The sequence below is a fragment of the Zonotrichia leucophrys genome, chromosome 8, assembly GCF_028769735.1.
Source record: "Zonotrichia leucophrys gambelii isolate GWCS_2022_RI chromosome 8, RI_Zleu_2.0, whole genome shotgun sequence".
Taxonomy (NCBI): domain Eukaryota; kingdom Metazoa; phylum Chordata; class Aves; order Passeriformes; family Passerellidae; genus Zonotrichia; species Zonotrichia leucophrys.
Genome location: NC_088178.1, coordinates 5,281,178 through 5,299,071, shown reverse-complemented (window position 1 = coordinate 5,299,071; position 17,894 = coordinate 5,281,178). Strand labels below are relative to the sequence as shown.

Below are 17,894 nucleotides of genomic sequence, written 5' to 3'. Positions count from 1 at the left end.
ATGAAGCTGACATATATGAGTTATTTCTTTCTTTGTGTTGCAAATGGAAAAACAGCCTAGTAGGAACCAGTCAGATGAAACTTAACATAAACCTTCTCATAAATTCATGGAATGGTTTGGACTGGAAGGAACTTTATTCAGTGCCACACCTGCCATGGGCAGGGACACCTTCCACTATCCCAGGTTGCTCCAAGCCCCATCCAACCTGGCCTTGGACATTTCAAGGGATCCAGGGGCAGCCACAGCTTCTCTGGGCACCCTGTGCCAGGGCCTCACCACCCTCACAGGGAAGAATTTATTTCTTTTATCTAATCTTCTTACATACTGGCCAGATAGAGAGCTTGTTCCCATAAATATGTCTTTTGGAAGTCCATAACAATGGGGTTTGTGCATTCTGCATGTTAGAAGCCAAGGATTGATTTATATATTTATAAGGAATGGAAGAGTAGACACTGCATGTTATGAACAAGTCAGATACACATTTACAGTGCTTTCCAAAGTATTTTTAAAAGTCAAAAGCTTGAAATTCCCATCATCTGCAGAACTGTAACTATGCAATCTTCAAATTTATCTATTCAAAGCAACTCTATGTCCTCCTACAAGATGATCTGGGCCACAACCCTGAAGGTTAAAGAATGGTGTTTCAGGTCCCCTCAAGGAGCTGGCACCTCACCTTGTGAGCAATCTCACAAAGTAAATTCAGTATGACTTTACCCAGGTTAGGAATATCAGATACTCACTAGTCTCTGTCCATTTCCATGTCAGTGCATGTCTCACATTTCTTCCACTTGTTTAACTAAGATTATTTTCTGATTCTGATCATGAAAAGGTCATTTTCAGTGTTGACAGACCTGACCTGACAAGCAGAGAGCTCATTGTCAAATTGAGGCATCGGAGCCATGAAAGGCTTTGCCTAAAATATGGATATGCCTGAAAATATCCCACACCCCACAAGTCCAGCCTTCGTCCCCCCTTTTCCTTTGCATTTGTGTCAAAGCTTTCCAGTGCTTTGCATTAGCACCATCTCCCCACAGAGGAGAGGTATTTTTCCTTCAAACAGCACAGCCCAGACAAGTGTTTATGTTCCAGCAGCTGATGGCAGCCTGGGTGGGACCCCTCTGTGACAAACACCCTGGCTGTCCCTGTGAAGGGACACAATGGAAAAAGAGAATGAGGAAGATCAGATCTAGGCCAGGCTGGGGGGCTGTGCCAGCTATAGAGTGAGGGGCTCTGGTGGCTCCACAGAGGATTCCTGACCACAGAATCACAGAAAAAACTGAGCTGGAAGGGATCCAAGGTGGTCAAGTCCAACTCCTGTCCATGCACAGACACCCCAACAATCCCACCCTGAGCGTTGTCCAAACCCTCCTGGAGCTCTGGCAGCCTTGGGGCTGTGCCCATTCCCTGGGGAGCCTGGGCATGCCAGCACCCTCTGGGGAAGAGCCTTTTCCTAATATCCAGCCTGAGCCTGCCCTGGAACAGCTCCAGCCATTCCCTGGGTCCTGTTCCAGGTCCCAGATCAGCATCTGTCCCTCCTGTCCCATTCACAAAGAAGCTGGAACTGCACTGAGGTCTCCCCTGTCTCCTCCACCCCAGGCTGAACAGACCAAGTGCCCTCAGCTGCTCCTCACACGGCTTCACCTCAAGGCCCTTCACCATCCTTCCATTGGATGGTTCCCAAAGCTCTGCAACAGCTTTATATCTTTCTTATGCTGTGGTGATGCTGAGGACAAAGCTCATTTTTACTTAGTTTGTACGTGTCTCTCTTAATAACTCATAGATGATAAAAGATATGCCTTCATGGTAGATTTTATAACCTCCCTGTTCAAACATGCTGTTATTATATAGCAAATCTGGACAATACTAAAACTTTCTGAACTTGGGACAGCCTGAAGCCCAGGGTGCTCCAAAATCAAATATCTCCCTCTGGTGTCCTTCCCTGACCTCCAGCTGCATTTGCAGAGTACATTATCATGCTGAAGGTGCTGGGGTGCTGTCCAGAGAGGCTCATGGCCACCGTGTCACATGTCACGGCTGCAAACACAGATGGTCACGAGGCCAGGGGCAAACAGGATCTGCCAAGCCCAGAAATGTGTGCCAGCATCCATCCACATGTCAAGTAATTATTTTAAAGTGTAGACTTCCAAGTCTTGTGAGTCACCGCAGTGCTGGCTCTGATGTTGTCTCTGCAAGTGATTCATGTGGATAGGTGATTAAGATGTCTTTAAATCTGGCCTCAGGAAAAGTCCTTTACAGCAGTTTGGTCACAGTAAAAGCCAAAAGGCCAAAAGCAAGATCTTCAGTGCTGTGCATCTACACTGGGTATTAAATGTGCTGAATATTTTATAGCTGAAATTCTTTAGCAGCTTTCACTTAACCCATGTCTTTCTAAATTTTTTTTAACACGATATATCTACAAAAATAAAATATTATTTTAAGCACATTGTATTTTTTTTCAAATTTTCAGGTTGGTTGGATCAATTGAATTACAAAATTTGCCTGGGGGACCAAAAAAAAGAAGTTTGGACCTTTGGGTTAGAAACAAAGAGATGTTTTGCTAGATGGAAGGGACAGAGGCAATTTGAAGTGGTAGTAAATTAATGTCAGCAGATCTGAAATAAATGAACACTCTAGAAACTGTTTCATGAGGGACAAGAGGAAACTGAGCCCAGCCTTCCACTTTTTCAGAACTAGATTGTATAGAGGAAATTCATGTTCCAACAGAGTATGTGACTTCTGTTCGTATCACCCTGTCACTCACAGAATTGAGCCCACAAGGAAGTCACTGTCCTTGAACAGATGATTCCTTCAGTCATGTTCTGCTGCTGCACCTCTGAATAGTGACTGCTTTGAAATGTTGTCTGAAAATCCAGCAGTCACAGCTATTCTGTGGACTTGTGATAACAAGCCACATCTGTTATGTCCTTTTAAAGTACGGGCTGTTTGCCATGTGGTCAGTGATTCAGTAATCATATTTTAGTGTTGCAAGTCTCAGAACAAGGTGTAACTCAACATCCTGCAATATTAAATCAGTATCATATCATGTATCATATCTTCAATATCAGTAAATCATATATCTTCCTGCACTGGTGTAACACCTTTCATCTCAGATGAATCTTACTTTACATTCTATGGCAAAATGTAAACTATGATTGCCAAAACACTACTTTTAGGGGACAGTAGCACTGGTAAGTTTTTTGTAATTGAAAAGGACAAAACATTGGTGTGGAAATGTTATTTCATTGCACATATTGCACATATGGTGTTTCCAAAGCAGGAATATTCCTGCCCTGTGACGTTAATATAAACCCTCTACTCATTTCACTGTCTGACATGGTGAAATTACTTCATTATAATGTTGCTATTCATCAAAAATACCAAAAGTGGAGCTGAGGAGCAGTTGGAAAAAATTTTCATGGGCAGCAGGTGGTCAAGAGCAGCCCCTATGAATGTGCAATAAAGAGCTGCTCCATTAGAACCCCACATCTCCTTGACAGGAAAGGTGTTGCAAGGACAGGTGCCCTGTGTATATAGAGCTCCTAAACCATGTGTGAAAACACATCTGTACACAAGAGTTTATCTCTGCTTCTCCTTGTTATCACACCTATTATTTGCAGGGCTCCAGATCATATTTTCATGTCTGTCACGTTAGTTTTAAATAACTCTAATCCCCAATCCAATTAAAGGTATCACCTCCAAGCAGATCATTTTATTTCCTTTGAGAACAGATGCAGACTTAGTATTCGGGTTAGTAAAGCAGCCACTACCAAACTGACCTTCCTTTTATCTCTCACACTTCATCTCATCACCTTCCTTGTCTGTGGCATGTGACTTTCAGATGTGCACTTGGTGAGTCACACCCAATCTAAATTTCCACAGGACAGGCATTTCTTTACATTAGAATTTGTAAAGGCATTTTTGACTCCCAAATGCAATATCTTAATTGGAGCAGATAAAAATAAAAATCTTTTATTCTTTTATTTTTTAAAATATGCTAATAATGACAACACATTTTTCTTGGACCCACTTTTGTTTAGAAACATCTCTGTGATCCTTGTCCTCTATTAAAGAAGATGTTCTGAAAGCAGACAAAATACTGTTTATTTAGCACTTCATGTTCAGAAGAATCATTTATGTTAGATCCAGCCCATCCAGAGGAGGCTTTGCTGTCTTACTCTGCCTTTCTCAAACATCATTTTTCTCTAGACTCACTGCTCACCTTCACTCCAGCAGCCTGTTAAGTGATGAATAATTAGATTTTTTTTCCCCTTACATCCAGTGCCACAAATGCTCTTTAAGATGAAAAGTCTCTGTGTGATGCAGGGAGAAACTTTCATACCTTGAACTCTGTGGCTTCCTTGGTGGAATATTTTATTCCTTAGTAATGTTGTGCCCATGAATCAATTACACTTATAGCAAAGCAATCTAAAGTAGCTGATAAACAACTTTGGGATGTAAGGAGCTAATCCTGCATTACATCCTGAGGGAATTGGATTAACCTGCACTACCCCCTTTATTTCTTATGTATTTCATTCTGGAGAGTTCTGAAGGAAACAGGTTTCCAGGCCTCAGTATTCTGATGGACTGTGTTCACAGATGCTGTAAAAAAAGTCATCTATTTTAAATCTGTTTTTCTGCCTATGGACTGAAGAGAGGACTGTGGTGGTTTGACCAGGAAGGAGTGGGAATTCTGGGATGCTGTGGTCAAACCAATGGATGTTTGGAGTTTGATACTGACACCTGGTGTAGCCAGTGGGGTTTGGACACACCTCCGAGAATACACAGGGGTTAAAAAGCAGGGCTCTGCCCCTGGCAGGCTCTCTTGGGACGTCGCGGCAAAGAGGTCAGATCTCCGCCCCCCCCCCCCCCCCCGTCCAGCCACTGCTGCTGGGCGGGGGAGGGGCAGCCACGTGGTAGGCCCTGGGCCTGGACAGAGATGGGAGGTGAGGAGGCCCTCGAGGATGGAAGGGTGGAAGACCCCAGGGAGTCAGCCCTCGGGCAGCCATTCCCCCCTCCCCCCCCCCAGGAGGGAGAGAGAGAGCCGGCGACACCGAATGTGATAGCAGCTGGCCCAGGAGGAGAAGGGGGAGAAGAGTGCCCGGCCGGAGCGGCAGCGTGTGTGGGAGTGCCGCAGCTCCGGGACAGAGACTGAAAGTTTTAACCCCTTTCTTTCATGATTGGGGCCTTGCAAAAAATGTTAATCCTCCTCGAAGCTGAATAAGAAGGGAGATAAGAGATGAGATGAGACAAGGACCTGGCCCGAAGAACGTGGAGATGATTGAATGGGGAGAGATGATTTGGAGTGGCCTTTTGGCTGGACTTTTCTTGTGGCCATGGACTCAGTTGTTCCTGTGACACAGAGACTGCACTTAGGGGGAGGCAGTGCCTCAGAACCAGGAGGGTTCATCGTGAGGACCCCCCGGCCCCAGGGGGTTGGAAAAATATGGGGGGGACAGATGTCCCAAAGCAGAGACTGTGCCTTTTTGGAGTGAGACAAGGCATCCTTGAAAGACAACCCTAAAAGCAGCTCTGGTCCATGTGCAGTGGTGAGAGCACTGGGCATGGAAGGAAGATGTCACAAGCGGCAAAAGGATTTTTTTTCCGGGCGGTGCCGAAGTGACAGGGAAGCACACGAGGTTTCAGCGTGTTTCCAGGAGAAGCCTATGGAACGAGAAGGACTCCTTTCCTCTTCATGAACTGAAGTTTGAGTATACTAAAGTGTGGTGCCAGGCTGGGCAGTTGGTGTTTTGGGAGAATGTATCGGATTGGGAAAGTCAGGTAGTGGGGAGGAGAAAAGTGGTTTTTGTAAGGTTTTCAATTTTTTTCTTTTCCTTATAGTTTTTCCCTATTTCCCTGTAGTTTAGGTAATAAAGTGTTCTTTATGTTTAAGCTAAAGCCTGTTTTGCTTATTCCTGGTCATACCTCACAGCAGACACCAGGGTGAGAGCATTTTCATGGGGGGCACTGGCTCTGTGCCAGGCTCAAACCATGACAGGACCCAAACAAAAATCCCTTTCTCTGAAGTGTTTTTAGAGTATTCAGACCTTGTTGTGCTTCTAGGGCATGTGAATATTTTTCTAAGTGAAATTAAAAAAAAATATGGAAACAAGAAAATGGAAATTCATGGCTCTTCCTTCTTTCATAGCTGTCTGTTGTGCATTTTGTGGGAAATTCCAGGAAAAAATCTGATTTTAAAAACCGCAATTCTTTCTGAAACTCTTGTGTTTGATGCAACTATTCACTGCCTCTAGTGATGAACTCCTTCTAAATCTGCATTAGCTTCAGAGTATTCTTCTTTAAAGAAAAATCTTTCATGGAGATAAGGACATGCTTCAAATATAAGGCTACCAATAATTACTTTCCTTCCAGAAATAGAGGCTTTTATATGTTGAAATATTTTTTTAAAGTTATTAAGAAGTTTCATCTGTATTTGTCTTCAGTTTCTGTTACCAGAATGAGTTCCTTTTAAAAAGTGACTGAACTATTGATATAATTATCACCTTCACTTTAAATTATATGGTAATATTAAGCATCCAGTCTTTTCAAAAATTCAAATACTAACATTCTATTCAAAACTCCATGCTTTTGTGTGCACATGCCATACCTTGGTGTTCTGAGATTGAAATTCTTATTTACTTGAGATGCTGATAATCTTCATTTGCAGCTTATTGCACCAGGTTTCCATTTAGTTATTATTCAGGGAAAACGCAATTTTTTTTCCCACTGACTTATTACTGTATTTACATTACCTCTCTCCTTTTAATATTTTTGTTTATATCTTTATTAAATCACAGATGGTGCTGATTAAATTAGACCTTTAAGTGATGCTTTTTCATTATGAAATTATTTAAAGTGCATACAGATAAGGTTCATACCTACAATAATGTCCTGTACTGAGTGTACTCACTTAAAAGGATGATTAGTGAAGGAACCCATTTGAATGACACAAAAGGAATGAAACCAAGTTATAAACTGGCACTTCTGAAGGAAGAAATGAAAGCTTCCCCTCTCTTCCATCTCTTTCACAAGTGGTTGGATATTAAAGCAAATCAGAGGAAATCATTGCTGTCCTTCTTTAAAAGTATTTGGGAAAGGGAAGATTCTCCTTCTCCACCCAGACAGTTAATAGTTCTTTGAATGTTCCCAGGCACAGAGGTTCCAGTCCTATCCCTTTGGTTCCATAATTTGGGTGGATGTGAGTGCCAGCACACCCCTAGCTCTGGTTCACACCAGGGGTTTCACTGGCAGCAATTCAAAGGCAGAATCAGGTCTTCTGTTCCTGGGATTTTCAGTTTCTCAGCACAGTCATTGCATTTGGGATTAAACCTTACTGCTGTGTCCACCACAACAGAAAGAAAACCCATTTTCCCTCCCCAGAACACAAATACATAACCACACCTTTGCTTGCTGCTTCACCTCTTTTATGTGAGCTGCAGTGGCCATGTGCAGTACAGTTGATATTTACTAATTCCTTCCACTTATTTTTTTCTTTGAAAAATTAAAAGGTTCAAATGAAAAGGTTCAGCCTGAAGGTGATGTTGGAGTGAGAGGTGGCTCACAGATGTCACCTTCCAGTGGGGGTGTGAGCCAGCAGGCTCAGCCTAAGCCTGGGAGGAAACTTGCCCTCACCCAGTGAGCAGGACATCACTTTCTGACCTCATCTCAGGAAGATGCTGCTGGAATCTAGAGCTGGGACTAAATGCCCAGTTTAGTCCTTTCCTCAGGATGGATGCACTCCACAACAAATCCTCTCCAAAGATTAACTACTGCTCCTCACAGCTCATGCTTCTAACCCAGAAATGCACCAGATGAGCTCAAGGCACACACGTGTTTTACACCTCAGCTTGATTCCTGCAAACCAAATGTTCTGTGCTCCTTGTGCTGTTCAACCATCCTCCCATCTGTATTTTACACCTCCTGCTGATTCCTGCAAAGCAAAATGTTCTGTGCCATCTCGCAACCACATCCCTGCAAACCAAAATGTTCTGGGCCATATTTTCCTGCAAACCAAAATGTTCTGTGCCATCTCTCAAACACATTTTCCTGCACAAAGGCTGCAGCAGGACCTGGCCATCAGGTAGGACAGCAATTGCTGCACGCAGTGGACTCTGCCCAAGAGAACACAAGAATACTCCCTGTTTTTATGGCTGATGTGTCAGTGCAATGAGAACATACTGGAAATAATCACTTTAGCCTCTTGAGGCAGCAGAGCCTGAAATTCATGGAGGGAGAATCTCACCTGGTTGTATCACTCTGAAGAACACATTTCTTTTTCAGAGTGCAGTTTTTTAATCTTGTTTTTCTCTTTATCTCTTGAAATTGAATGTTTTATTAACCCATCCTTTATACACAACATGGGAGCAGATTACCTACACAGAAATTTCTGTGGCTTTGAATGTTAGGTGGTATTTTTTTTGCTGAATTCAGACAACCAGTAAATACTCCACTGATTACAGATTGATAGATTAATTGAGGTGAATTTTAAAAGTTGCACCCAACAGTGCCACAATGGAAATGTAAGGGTGTTTGATGTATCTTGGCATGATCTGACTTTCAGGAAAAGAACCAAATGTCTGTTTCATGTTAATGAAAGCAAGTTTAAAAGCTGGGCAGAACATCTGGAACATGAAAAGATTTGAACTGAACAGAATAAAATAAAAGTTGTAATCCTGGGCCCACCCCCACTGTACACAAAAGTGCTACAGTAAATTGTTCTGACCCTGAGTGCAAACTGAAATAAAACTATTTGTACTTTTTTCTAGCTGAAGAATAAAAACTATGTCCAAAAAGGAGACATGGAAATTTAGTTTCTTTAACCTGCAAATTAATTGAGTCTTTTTTTGCTGTGAACAATGATGTTAGAAGAGTATTCAATGGTTTTGGTTTCAGGATTAGAAAATTAAAATATTAATGTAATTTAGTATTATGATTACTAAGTGGCTTGGTCTTCAGGAAATATGAAAGAAATTGCAAGCAATTCTGTGTAACTCATTAATTAAGTCGCATTTAAAACAATCAGGCAACAATTTGTTTCATGTTCAGGAAAGAAATTTTGTAGCCAGAGAAAAAAGATTATTTTTTTCAGTAATTAATGATAACCTTGACCGTATGCAGGAGCTCCTTCAGGCGTGACCAAATGATTTCTGGCAGACTGCATAGATAAATCCCTATAAAACTCCAGTCTCAGAGAAAGTTTTCATGAATTACATTAAACTTTGAGGACATACCTCCCAGTTTCATGAAAAAACAGCCCTCATTCTCAAGATATCCCTTGAAAAATCCTTTTAAATATATTCTATTGATTAGTGAAATTCTGTGTAAAATTAAACATTAGCAGGGCTGGTTGTACTCACTGCCAACACCATGACCTTTACTAAAAGTTGAAGCATTGCCTCTTTAATCTGTATCTGAGAGGACACCTGCCCAAAACTACTGAAAATAGTATTTATAGCTTCATTAACTCAATCTAATTTCTCTTTCCAAAATAAAATTCACCCAGTAGCAGAGCCCAAACATTAACCTGAAGGAGTTGTTTAGAAAGTCCTGGAAAAATGACATTTTGTTCCAATTCCCCTTCTTGTTTCTTTGAAGCCTAGACTGTGCATGGTACACAGAGTCTTAGGCTGGAAGAGACCTTAAAGATCACAAAGATATTTTTTCTGCTTTTACTTCTATCTTCTCTTGAACACAAAAAAAATTGTACTGGGGTTTGGTTCTCTTATTCCCCTCACTGTCTGCTTGATGTTTGATGTTTGATGTTACAGCTTGAGCAATAGTTCCTGTTTCTCCATGGCATTACTCAGGTATTCTTTCTATATTCACTTACCTGTTGGCAGGCATCAAAAATTCAGTATTTCATCTGGATTAGGTATATTCTCATCATGAGGAATATCTGAAAACTATTCTGTCAAGGTCCTGTTTTCTTTCTCACTATTGGTCTTTTCACCACTGATATTCCTTTATTCAGTACTTTATCTTGATCTATCAGATTTTTTTAAATGAGCTTGGACATTAAAACAGTTTCTTTTGACCTTTTCCCGTTACTTCTTATTTTAAAGCTCTACTTATCAGCCTTAAAAGCCTGGATGTCAGAAGGCAATTTTCCCAGATAGTCAGATGGAATCCAACCTTTAAAATTTGTCTCTTTTAGCAAATGTATCCCACTGGCAAAGTATTCCCAAGCCTGCTTTAACACTGATATTTGAGTCATCTGTTGCTCATCACTACATCATACGCCCTATCTCCCTCTGTAGTGACAAGGAAAAATTTCAGAGTAGTCACTAAAATGAGACATAATTAACTCAAAAGTAAGTGATGGTATTTCTGAGTTTGAGATACACTGCAAAATCAAACTGCTGTGAAAGTTTGGTGCAACTCCCTGTAGAACAGGCAGACTCATTGCTGTCATAGAACCATGGAATGCCTTCAGGCTGGAGGGGATCTCAAGGATCATTTGGTTCAACATTTTTGGCAAAAGTATGGCCTTGAAAAGATGGCCCAGCACCCTGTCCAGCTGCATCTTAAAATTGTCCAGCACTGGGGAGTTCATTGCTTCCCTGGAGAGGTCATTCCAGTGACTGCTCTCATTGTGAAACATTTTCCTCTTGTGTCCACTCAGAATCTCCCCAGCAGTACCTTGCACCCATTTCCTCTTGTCTTTTCCATGTGACTCCTCCATTTTCTTTGTTTCCCTCTTTAAATATGGAACATGGAAATAAGGGCTCTCCTGAGCCTTCTTTTCTCACAGTCTCTCATCCTTTCCTAATGGGGCAGCTTCCTCTTCTAGTATCATCTTTGTGGCCCTTGTCTGGACCTTTCCCTGCCTGTCCACATCTTTTTGGCACAGTGTCACATCTTTATATGGAAAAACAAATCATGAAGTTGCAAGTTCTGCATTGAAATAAAAAAATCCTTTATATGACAAGAAAGCTGTGTTTTGATCAATCCTTGCAACTTTACATATCTCCCCTCATCTTTATCATTGCCATTATCTATGGCAACCAAACATTGCTCCAAAGGCCTACCGATGTTATTTTAACAGACCTGATTATTTTAGGTTATTTAAAATCTCTTATATTCAGTTTTGGTGAGAGGAGAAGTGAGTCTGGACTGTTTCTTGTGTTTTAAGAAGCCCTGGGCTCCTGCAGAAGTCGCTCATGGTGAATTATCTCTTTGCAGGATGCTCATTCAGGTCATGGCCAAGATACACCCGAGAGGATACGAGGCTCTGCAATGATTACATAACCTCTCTTGGCAGAATGTTTTCTAATCATGAAATGACCCCACGAGTGAAGTTTTGGTTTCAACTAACAGATCACAGCACAAAGCACAATATGTAGAAGAAAGGGAGCATGAAAGCTACAAGCACAGCCTCCTGAAAGAAGGGGGAGGGCCACTGACAGGCAAAGAGGAATTGATGGTGCTTGAGCTTGCAACAGCAGAGTGGAAAGCAGGGGAGTGTAAAGTATCCCTGGCAGTTCTGGAACACTGAACCTAAACTAGATTTCTTTAAAATCAATTGAGAAACGTGCTAAATGCAGGAGTCACTGGACTATCCCACAATACTTGTGCTCAGAAGAACAATGTCCTTAAAGCTCATTCATTTCAGATTTACTGTAGTGTCATTGCACTAATTTCAACAAAACAATTTTCGACCAGGAATCAAGTATACCCACTTTATGCTAATGTAGATTTGATTAGCTGGCTTTCAGGATCTCTCTCTGTTTCTAGGAAGGACTGAAACTCTTCTATTTTCCTTCCTCTGGCATCCTTTGCAATCTAATTCATATTTGACAAACGAGACGAGAAATCAATTGTGTGTAGTATACATTGTATAATGACCCACAAAGTTCCTAAAACAGTTGTGCCTGCTCCAGAGCAGTTATTCAGGATTCTGTACACAAGTCTTTGGCACTGTTACACCTGGCCAAGTGCCACGGAAAACATGGCTCTGTAAAACAGGCAAACCAAATGGGATGATGAATCTGTGCTCGTGTCACATCTAAGTTGCCTCCTATCCTACACAGTCACAAACAAATCAGGATTTATCCTGACCTTTCCCATTGTATTTAGAAAACAGGAACAGAGTGATATTGCAAGCTGGGACTGTTCAACTCCTAAAAACATAAGGAGTGTACCCTGTGGCTGTACCATTCCCACATCTACGGCCTTGAGGAGATTTTAGTGCCACGTTTGGATTTCTCAGGATTTCATAGAGTGTTCCTTACTATCTCAGGTTTAGCTTGGAGTGTATTCAACTCCCATTTGTCAGAGGTGAGGCAGTTATCCTCTTTAATGGGGCAGTTTTCTTTATCTCTACCACAACCAATCCTCCCTCCAGGAGATCTCTTCTGTTCATGGGCCATTAATTACTAATTATCTTCTGTCCATGGCCAGTGAGTGTCCCTGCATGGCTGATCCAATTCCACCATCCCACAGGGAAATGCTCCGCCCAGGGGAGGAGCCAAGCATTCCTACCTGGATCCAATCTGAGCTTTGGGACACCCCAGCAGCCTTTGCCCCCTGCATTGCCAGAGGAGCAGCTTTCTGCTGCCCTGCATTGCCAGAGGGAGCCCAGGCCCATCTGCAGCAGCCCTGGAGCTGCAGAGGAAAACTCCCCCCTTGTGCAGGATCCTGCTGCAGCAGAGCCACAGCTGGCACTGCAGGAGGGCTGAGCTCCATGGGATGGGACTTGTGATAGATGAGTAATGTTATGATTGACTCTCACAATTAAGGGACAAATATCATGTATATAGGCTTAGAAAAGTTTATAGATTTATAGTTATGTTGTACCCCCTCATGTGGCTAGTCAGGGACAGCTGGAGTTGGGACATCTGGGAGGGCTGGCTTGTCACTATGGTGACATCTGACCTCCAATGAGGATTAGAGGAAGAGATCTCCACCACTGGACAGCAAAGAAGAGGTGGATGGGAAGAACTTTGAGAGGGATTAAGGGGTTAAAAAGGGTAAAACCTCCATTGTGTGGGGGCTGAGCACATGGCCAGGAAAATCTTTTTGTTCCCAGCGCTGTAACCTTTTTTCTTTATTCATTCTTTTGTTGTATTTTTGATAAGGTTTAATAAACCTTCTTGAACTATGAAAACTGAGTAGCTATTTCTCACAGATTGCTGCCACCACCCTAACCCACAGTGTCCCCTCCTATTCTGACTCTGCCAGTGTATTTTTTGTTTTGTTTGTACTGTTGCATTTGTATTTTTAATTTTCCTAGTACAGAACTGTTATTCTTATTCCCATATCTTTGCCTGAGAGCCTTTTAATTTCAAAATTATAATAATTCGGAGGGAGTGGGTTCACATTTTCCATTTCAGGGAAAGTTCCTGCCTTCCTTAGCAGACACCTCTCTTTTCAAACAAGGCACTTACCTCTGCCTCGGCATGCGGATGAGGGGCTGCTTGTGGCACCTCTTGCTGAGGCTGAAGAGTTTGTGCACCGTTCTCTGCGCCTTGAGGAAGAGTTGCTTCATGCTGCTCTCCAGCTGCTCGTAGCGGCGTTGGAAATTAGAATCCATTGTCCACAAATGCATCACAGCAGATGTGTTCAGGAAATAATTCAAAGGCAGCCTCTTCATAAATAATTTGAATTCGTCTGCAAAAAAAATAATAATTAATAGTCTTTATTTATGTGGCTATGGTTATTCTTGCAGCAGAAATTAATTTTTAATTTGTTTTTTTCACAAAACAATTTTCATAAACTCAATCTTTTGAAATTTTAAAATTGAGCACTTTAAGTCTTTCTAGCTAGAAAGATGACTACATTTTCATTGGTAATATTAGAATAAAGTCAGCAAAATCTAATATTTCTATAATTTAAAAATTAATATTAAAGCAAATACAAGCTTTGTCCTTGTTTCTCAACCTGGGTAATACGAAGATTAAATAAGAATCAGAGTTTCTTACCTTCAAATCTGGGATCTGAAAGCAAATGTGCATTTAATGATCAATGTTTATTGACTCATTTGAAGAACATCAGAAACTGTCTTAAAAGAAGTGTATTCCAATACTTAGGACATGCAAGTAAATGTGATTTTACAGGCCATTGCTCTTATATATATGTTATTTCACCCGACACAAGCCATTAAATTAGACTTTCATAAGTATTTACAATTAAAATGGAGCCTTTCAAAGCATTTTATGGTACTTCAAAATTTTATGACACCTCAAAAATGTTCCCATAACTTCATTTTTGTCTCTAAAGTGGTGGAAAGGAGTTCTTCAATCACAAGGTCATATTGTTACTGTGAACATGCCATGCTTTTTTGTTCTGGTAGCTCAGTCCACAAAAGATATGTAGACAGAATCTTATTAACAGAGTTTTATGAATTAAGGAGTCTGTTTCCATAAGTAGAATGATGTATAACTTCTGAACTTATATAGACTTTCATTAAAAGGGCTCCAAATACTGGGTAAATATGTGAGAGTGAGTGGCACACTTGAATGCACATGTTTATCCTTTATCTTTCTTGTTTTTGTATATCAGTATGTTTCCCTGCCTGCCCTTCTGCCTACTGCTATCCTCCCACCCTTCACAATCCTTTTTCTTTCAGCTTGTTCCTGCAATGAAGTCACTCATCCCACAGTTTGGCTTTCACCCTGCCAGATGCTCCTTTTGGATGGTTTATATTTCAGCAGACTATGTGAAAGCAAAGATCCTGCTGCCTGAGGTACCCTCCCTCTTCAAACAAAAATAATCATAATATTTAACATTGGTGTCATTTTATGTTGCTCACGGAAGACTAGGGAAAATGTCCACTCACATCAAAGAATACTCCATTGACATCCTTGTTATTAAGTCTTTTGATTTAGCTTTGGGTTTTTTAAGATTTTTACACAAAGCAGGCAAAAATATTTTCTTTTTTATGGATGGAAAAAAAAAGATCTTTTATAAATATGCTGTAGTGACCCTTGACCATATAGTGAAGGACACAGGGCAGTGATGGAATACAACAGTCCCACTTCAGCAGAGTATTTTCTGTGATGAGTGATGGCTCATAACAAAACAGAAAGCATTGAAAGTCTTCTGGAAGGTAAAAAATGAAAATCAGGGGAAAATTATGATGATTTTATGCTTAACAAAATGTTTTTAATAATTCCTCTGGGAATGTGTTGTTCATTTTGCCCTCATGCCTTTGTCTTTGTACAGCCCCTGTGCTGTCCTTAGGGCATGAGGGAAAGGAACTGTTTCTTTATCTTATCTACTATTTGGAGCCTTTTATCTTTTGCTTTATCCCTTCCTTAATTTGTCTAAGTTGCTTTTTATCCTCTGTCCAGCAAGAATGTCCATTCCTGGCTGTACAGCTAACAATTTGAATTAATGGGAATATTTAATAAATTCTGCATTACCAGATGAGCATCTCTGTGAATCTTAGTGTAGTTTTGGGATAGACAGTTCTGCTTTCTCCTTCCCCAATGATAATTATTCCTACCTTACAATTAGAGAATAATTTGGGCAAGAAAGGACATTTATAGTCCAACCACCACTGCAATGAGCAGATATCTTCTCTAGATTAGGTTGCTCAGAGCCCAGTCCAACTTTGCCAACCTCTGATTCCTTGTTGGAAATGCCATAACATTCTTTTTATTTTTAAGCAACTTTAGTAATGGGTTTGTTCCCTTTTGCCAAGGGGGAGGGGAGCTGTGCTCTGCTGTTGGTTTAATCTTTAAACCAGCAAGGTTTTGGGTCAGGCTGGGCAGGGCCTGATAAGCTTCAACATATAAAAAGGGAATTTTGGAGGTGTGGGATTTTAAAATTTATATGTTGGGAATTTAGAAGATACAGAGGAGATAATCAGACATTAATCAGACTTTAAACTGATGAAAATCTGCCTGGCAAAGTTGGAGACAACCCCTCTGAGAGAAGAATGCTAAGGGAACTACAGAGCTGGACCAAATAAGCATGAAAGGCAAAGGGATCAATATCCAATAGAAGATCGCACAGTAAGTAATGAAAAGAATTGTGTAGAACCAAAGAATTCTTTGTTTTCTATAAGTTTATAGAATGTGCAAAGTCTCATAATGGACATGTGTAGTTGGAATGATTTCCAGTGCACATCCTGGCCAGAATAAAGGAATGCCTGACTCACTGGAGCTCAAACACAGTGCCAGAGAGTTTTGTCCCTTCCTGGGCTCAGTGACATCCTCACGCTGCCCTTCCCAGCCCTCAGTCCCTCCCAGGTCTGCACAGAAGGTGTGACAGAAGGTGGTGTCTGCCTTGGCCCATTGGCTTGGTAAAGCCCTCCAAGTCTGAAGACTTAAAAATATTAAAAATGGTAATTTTAAAAAATTAAGTAATAGGAAAGAAGCTTTATTGAGCTGATACAAAGAAAACCCTTTTGCAGCTTGGAAAAACTGGATAAATTCTAGGAGATTTAGAGAGCTGAACTATAAATATATATTTTTATTTATATATATACACTATATGTATATAAATATATAAATATACAAATATATATTTATTTACATATATGTATATGCTATATGTATATAAATATATACTCTGACACCTCTAGGGGGATGAGATTCCAAAGCCACATTCCTTATTACCTGCTTAATTCCTAATGTCTCTTTTCCCTTCTGTTCCTCTGAGGCACTGGTAAAGCTCTTTTAAATGAGCTTCATCAAGTCAAAACAAAGGCAACTCCCTCAGGAAACAACAGGCTCAGAGGATGCTTTTCAGCCCTCACATTGCTCTAACCATGTATTTAAGGAATGTTGTCACTTTGCTGTCCTCTGCTCGATGGCACTAATCTCTACAGCTAACAACTGCTCCATGCAGTGTTTAGAAGTGATAAGGAAGGTTTACACTCCTCAACTTGCAATGCAACAGCATTTCCAATCAGAAAATGGTTTTTTTCTCCCTGTAATAAACATCATCTTTGACTACCCTTGTGCCCTGTCTGATCCTGCTAATGAGCTCCATAATGCAGGCGAAGGAGAGACAGAGATAAAAAGAGCATGGTTACACAGTGCCTGCTGCATTAAAAAAAAAAAAATTAAAAAATAAAAGAAGATAAGATAATGTGCCCATATCTTAAACAGACACATTTCATGATCTGTGAAACTACAACATGAACTCCTAACACTGAGAGATGATTAAACTATTACACTCTAATCAACACACAGTGCCAGCCATTCCTGAGGATTAACAGCCAGTATTACAGTCCCAGGGGCCATAGAAATTGATACTTTAATTCATAAAATCAGGGAATATCCTGAGCTGGGAAGGACCCACATGCATCATTGAGTCCAACCTCTGGCCCTGCACAGGACAACCCAAAAAACCGGACTATGATTCTTGATACCACATAAAATCTGATTACAGCATTTTCTTTTTTATTTTTACGTGGGTAACACATGCAATGTGATTTTAGATATCCTTCATTAATTGCAAATAAGGTTAAAAAGGTAAAACATTATATGCGGTGGTGGGTCAAGCAAGTTCATTTTCTGGCTGGTTGTGTCTCTTTTCACTTCTCCTTTCTGCCAGTAAATCTTCCTTGTGTCAAAAGTGCCTGGAGACGGAAATGGCATCCCATATTTCAGTGGGAAAGAATAAAGGAGAAATATCATAATGGGAGCAAACATTCCTGCTGAAATCAGGTGAATATCAGACATATTTAGGCTGTGAGAAATACCTAGAACTGCAGAGGTGTAAATTGGATCCTCAGTGTTTTTTGGTGTCAGAGCAGGGCTCAGTGCTGGGTGCAGTGGTTACAACTCTGCAGACAGAGCTGGCAAAGCCCAAAAAAATCCAGGAAACCTCACCCAAGGACCTGACAGTGCTCTGCTGCAAGGGAAAAAGGTGCCATGCTTTATGCCTGCTTTATTTCTGAAGGAGTTTTGAATTAGTTAGAGATGGGGCTTCTGAGTTGTTTTTAA

General features: G+C 40.9%; 1 protein-coding gene across 2 annotated transcripts in view; it reads right to left on the bottom strand.

Moving 5' to 3' along the window:
• BRINP3 (BMP/retinoic acid inducible neural specific 3) overlaps window positions 1-17,894 on the bottom strand; it is a 196,530-nt gene that overhangs the window by 25,561 nt on the left and 153,075 nt on the right. For both annotated transcript variants that reach the window (XM_064719490.1, XM_064719491.1), the window contains exon 7: window positions 13,383-13,605. In XM_064719490.1, coding sequence (XP_064575560.1) covers window positions 13,383-13,605 — 223 coding nt within the window. The remainder of the gene's footprint in view (window positions 1-13,382; window positions 13,606-17,894) is intronic.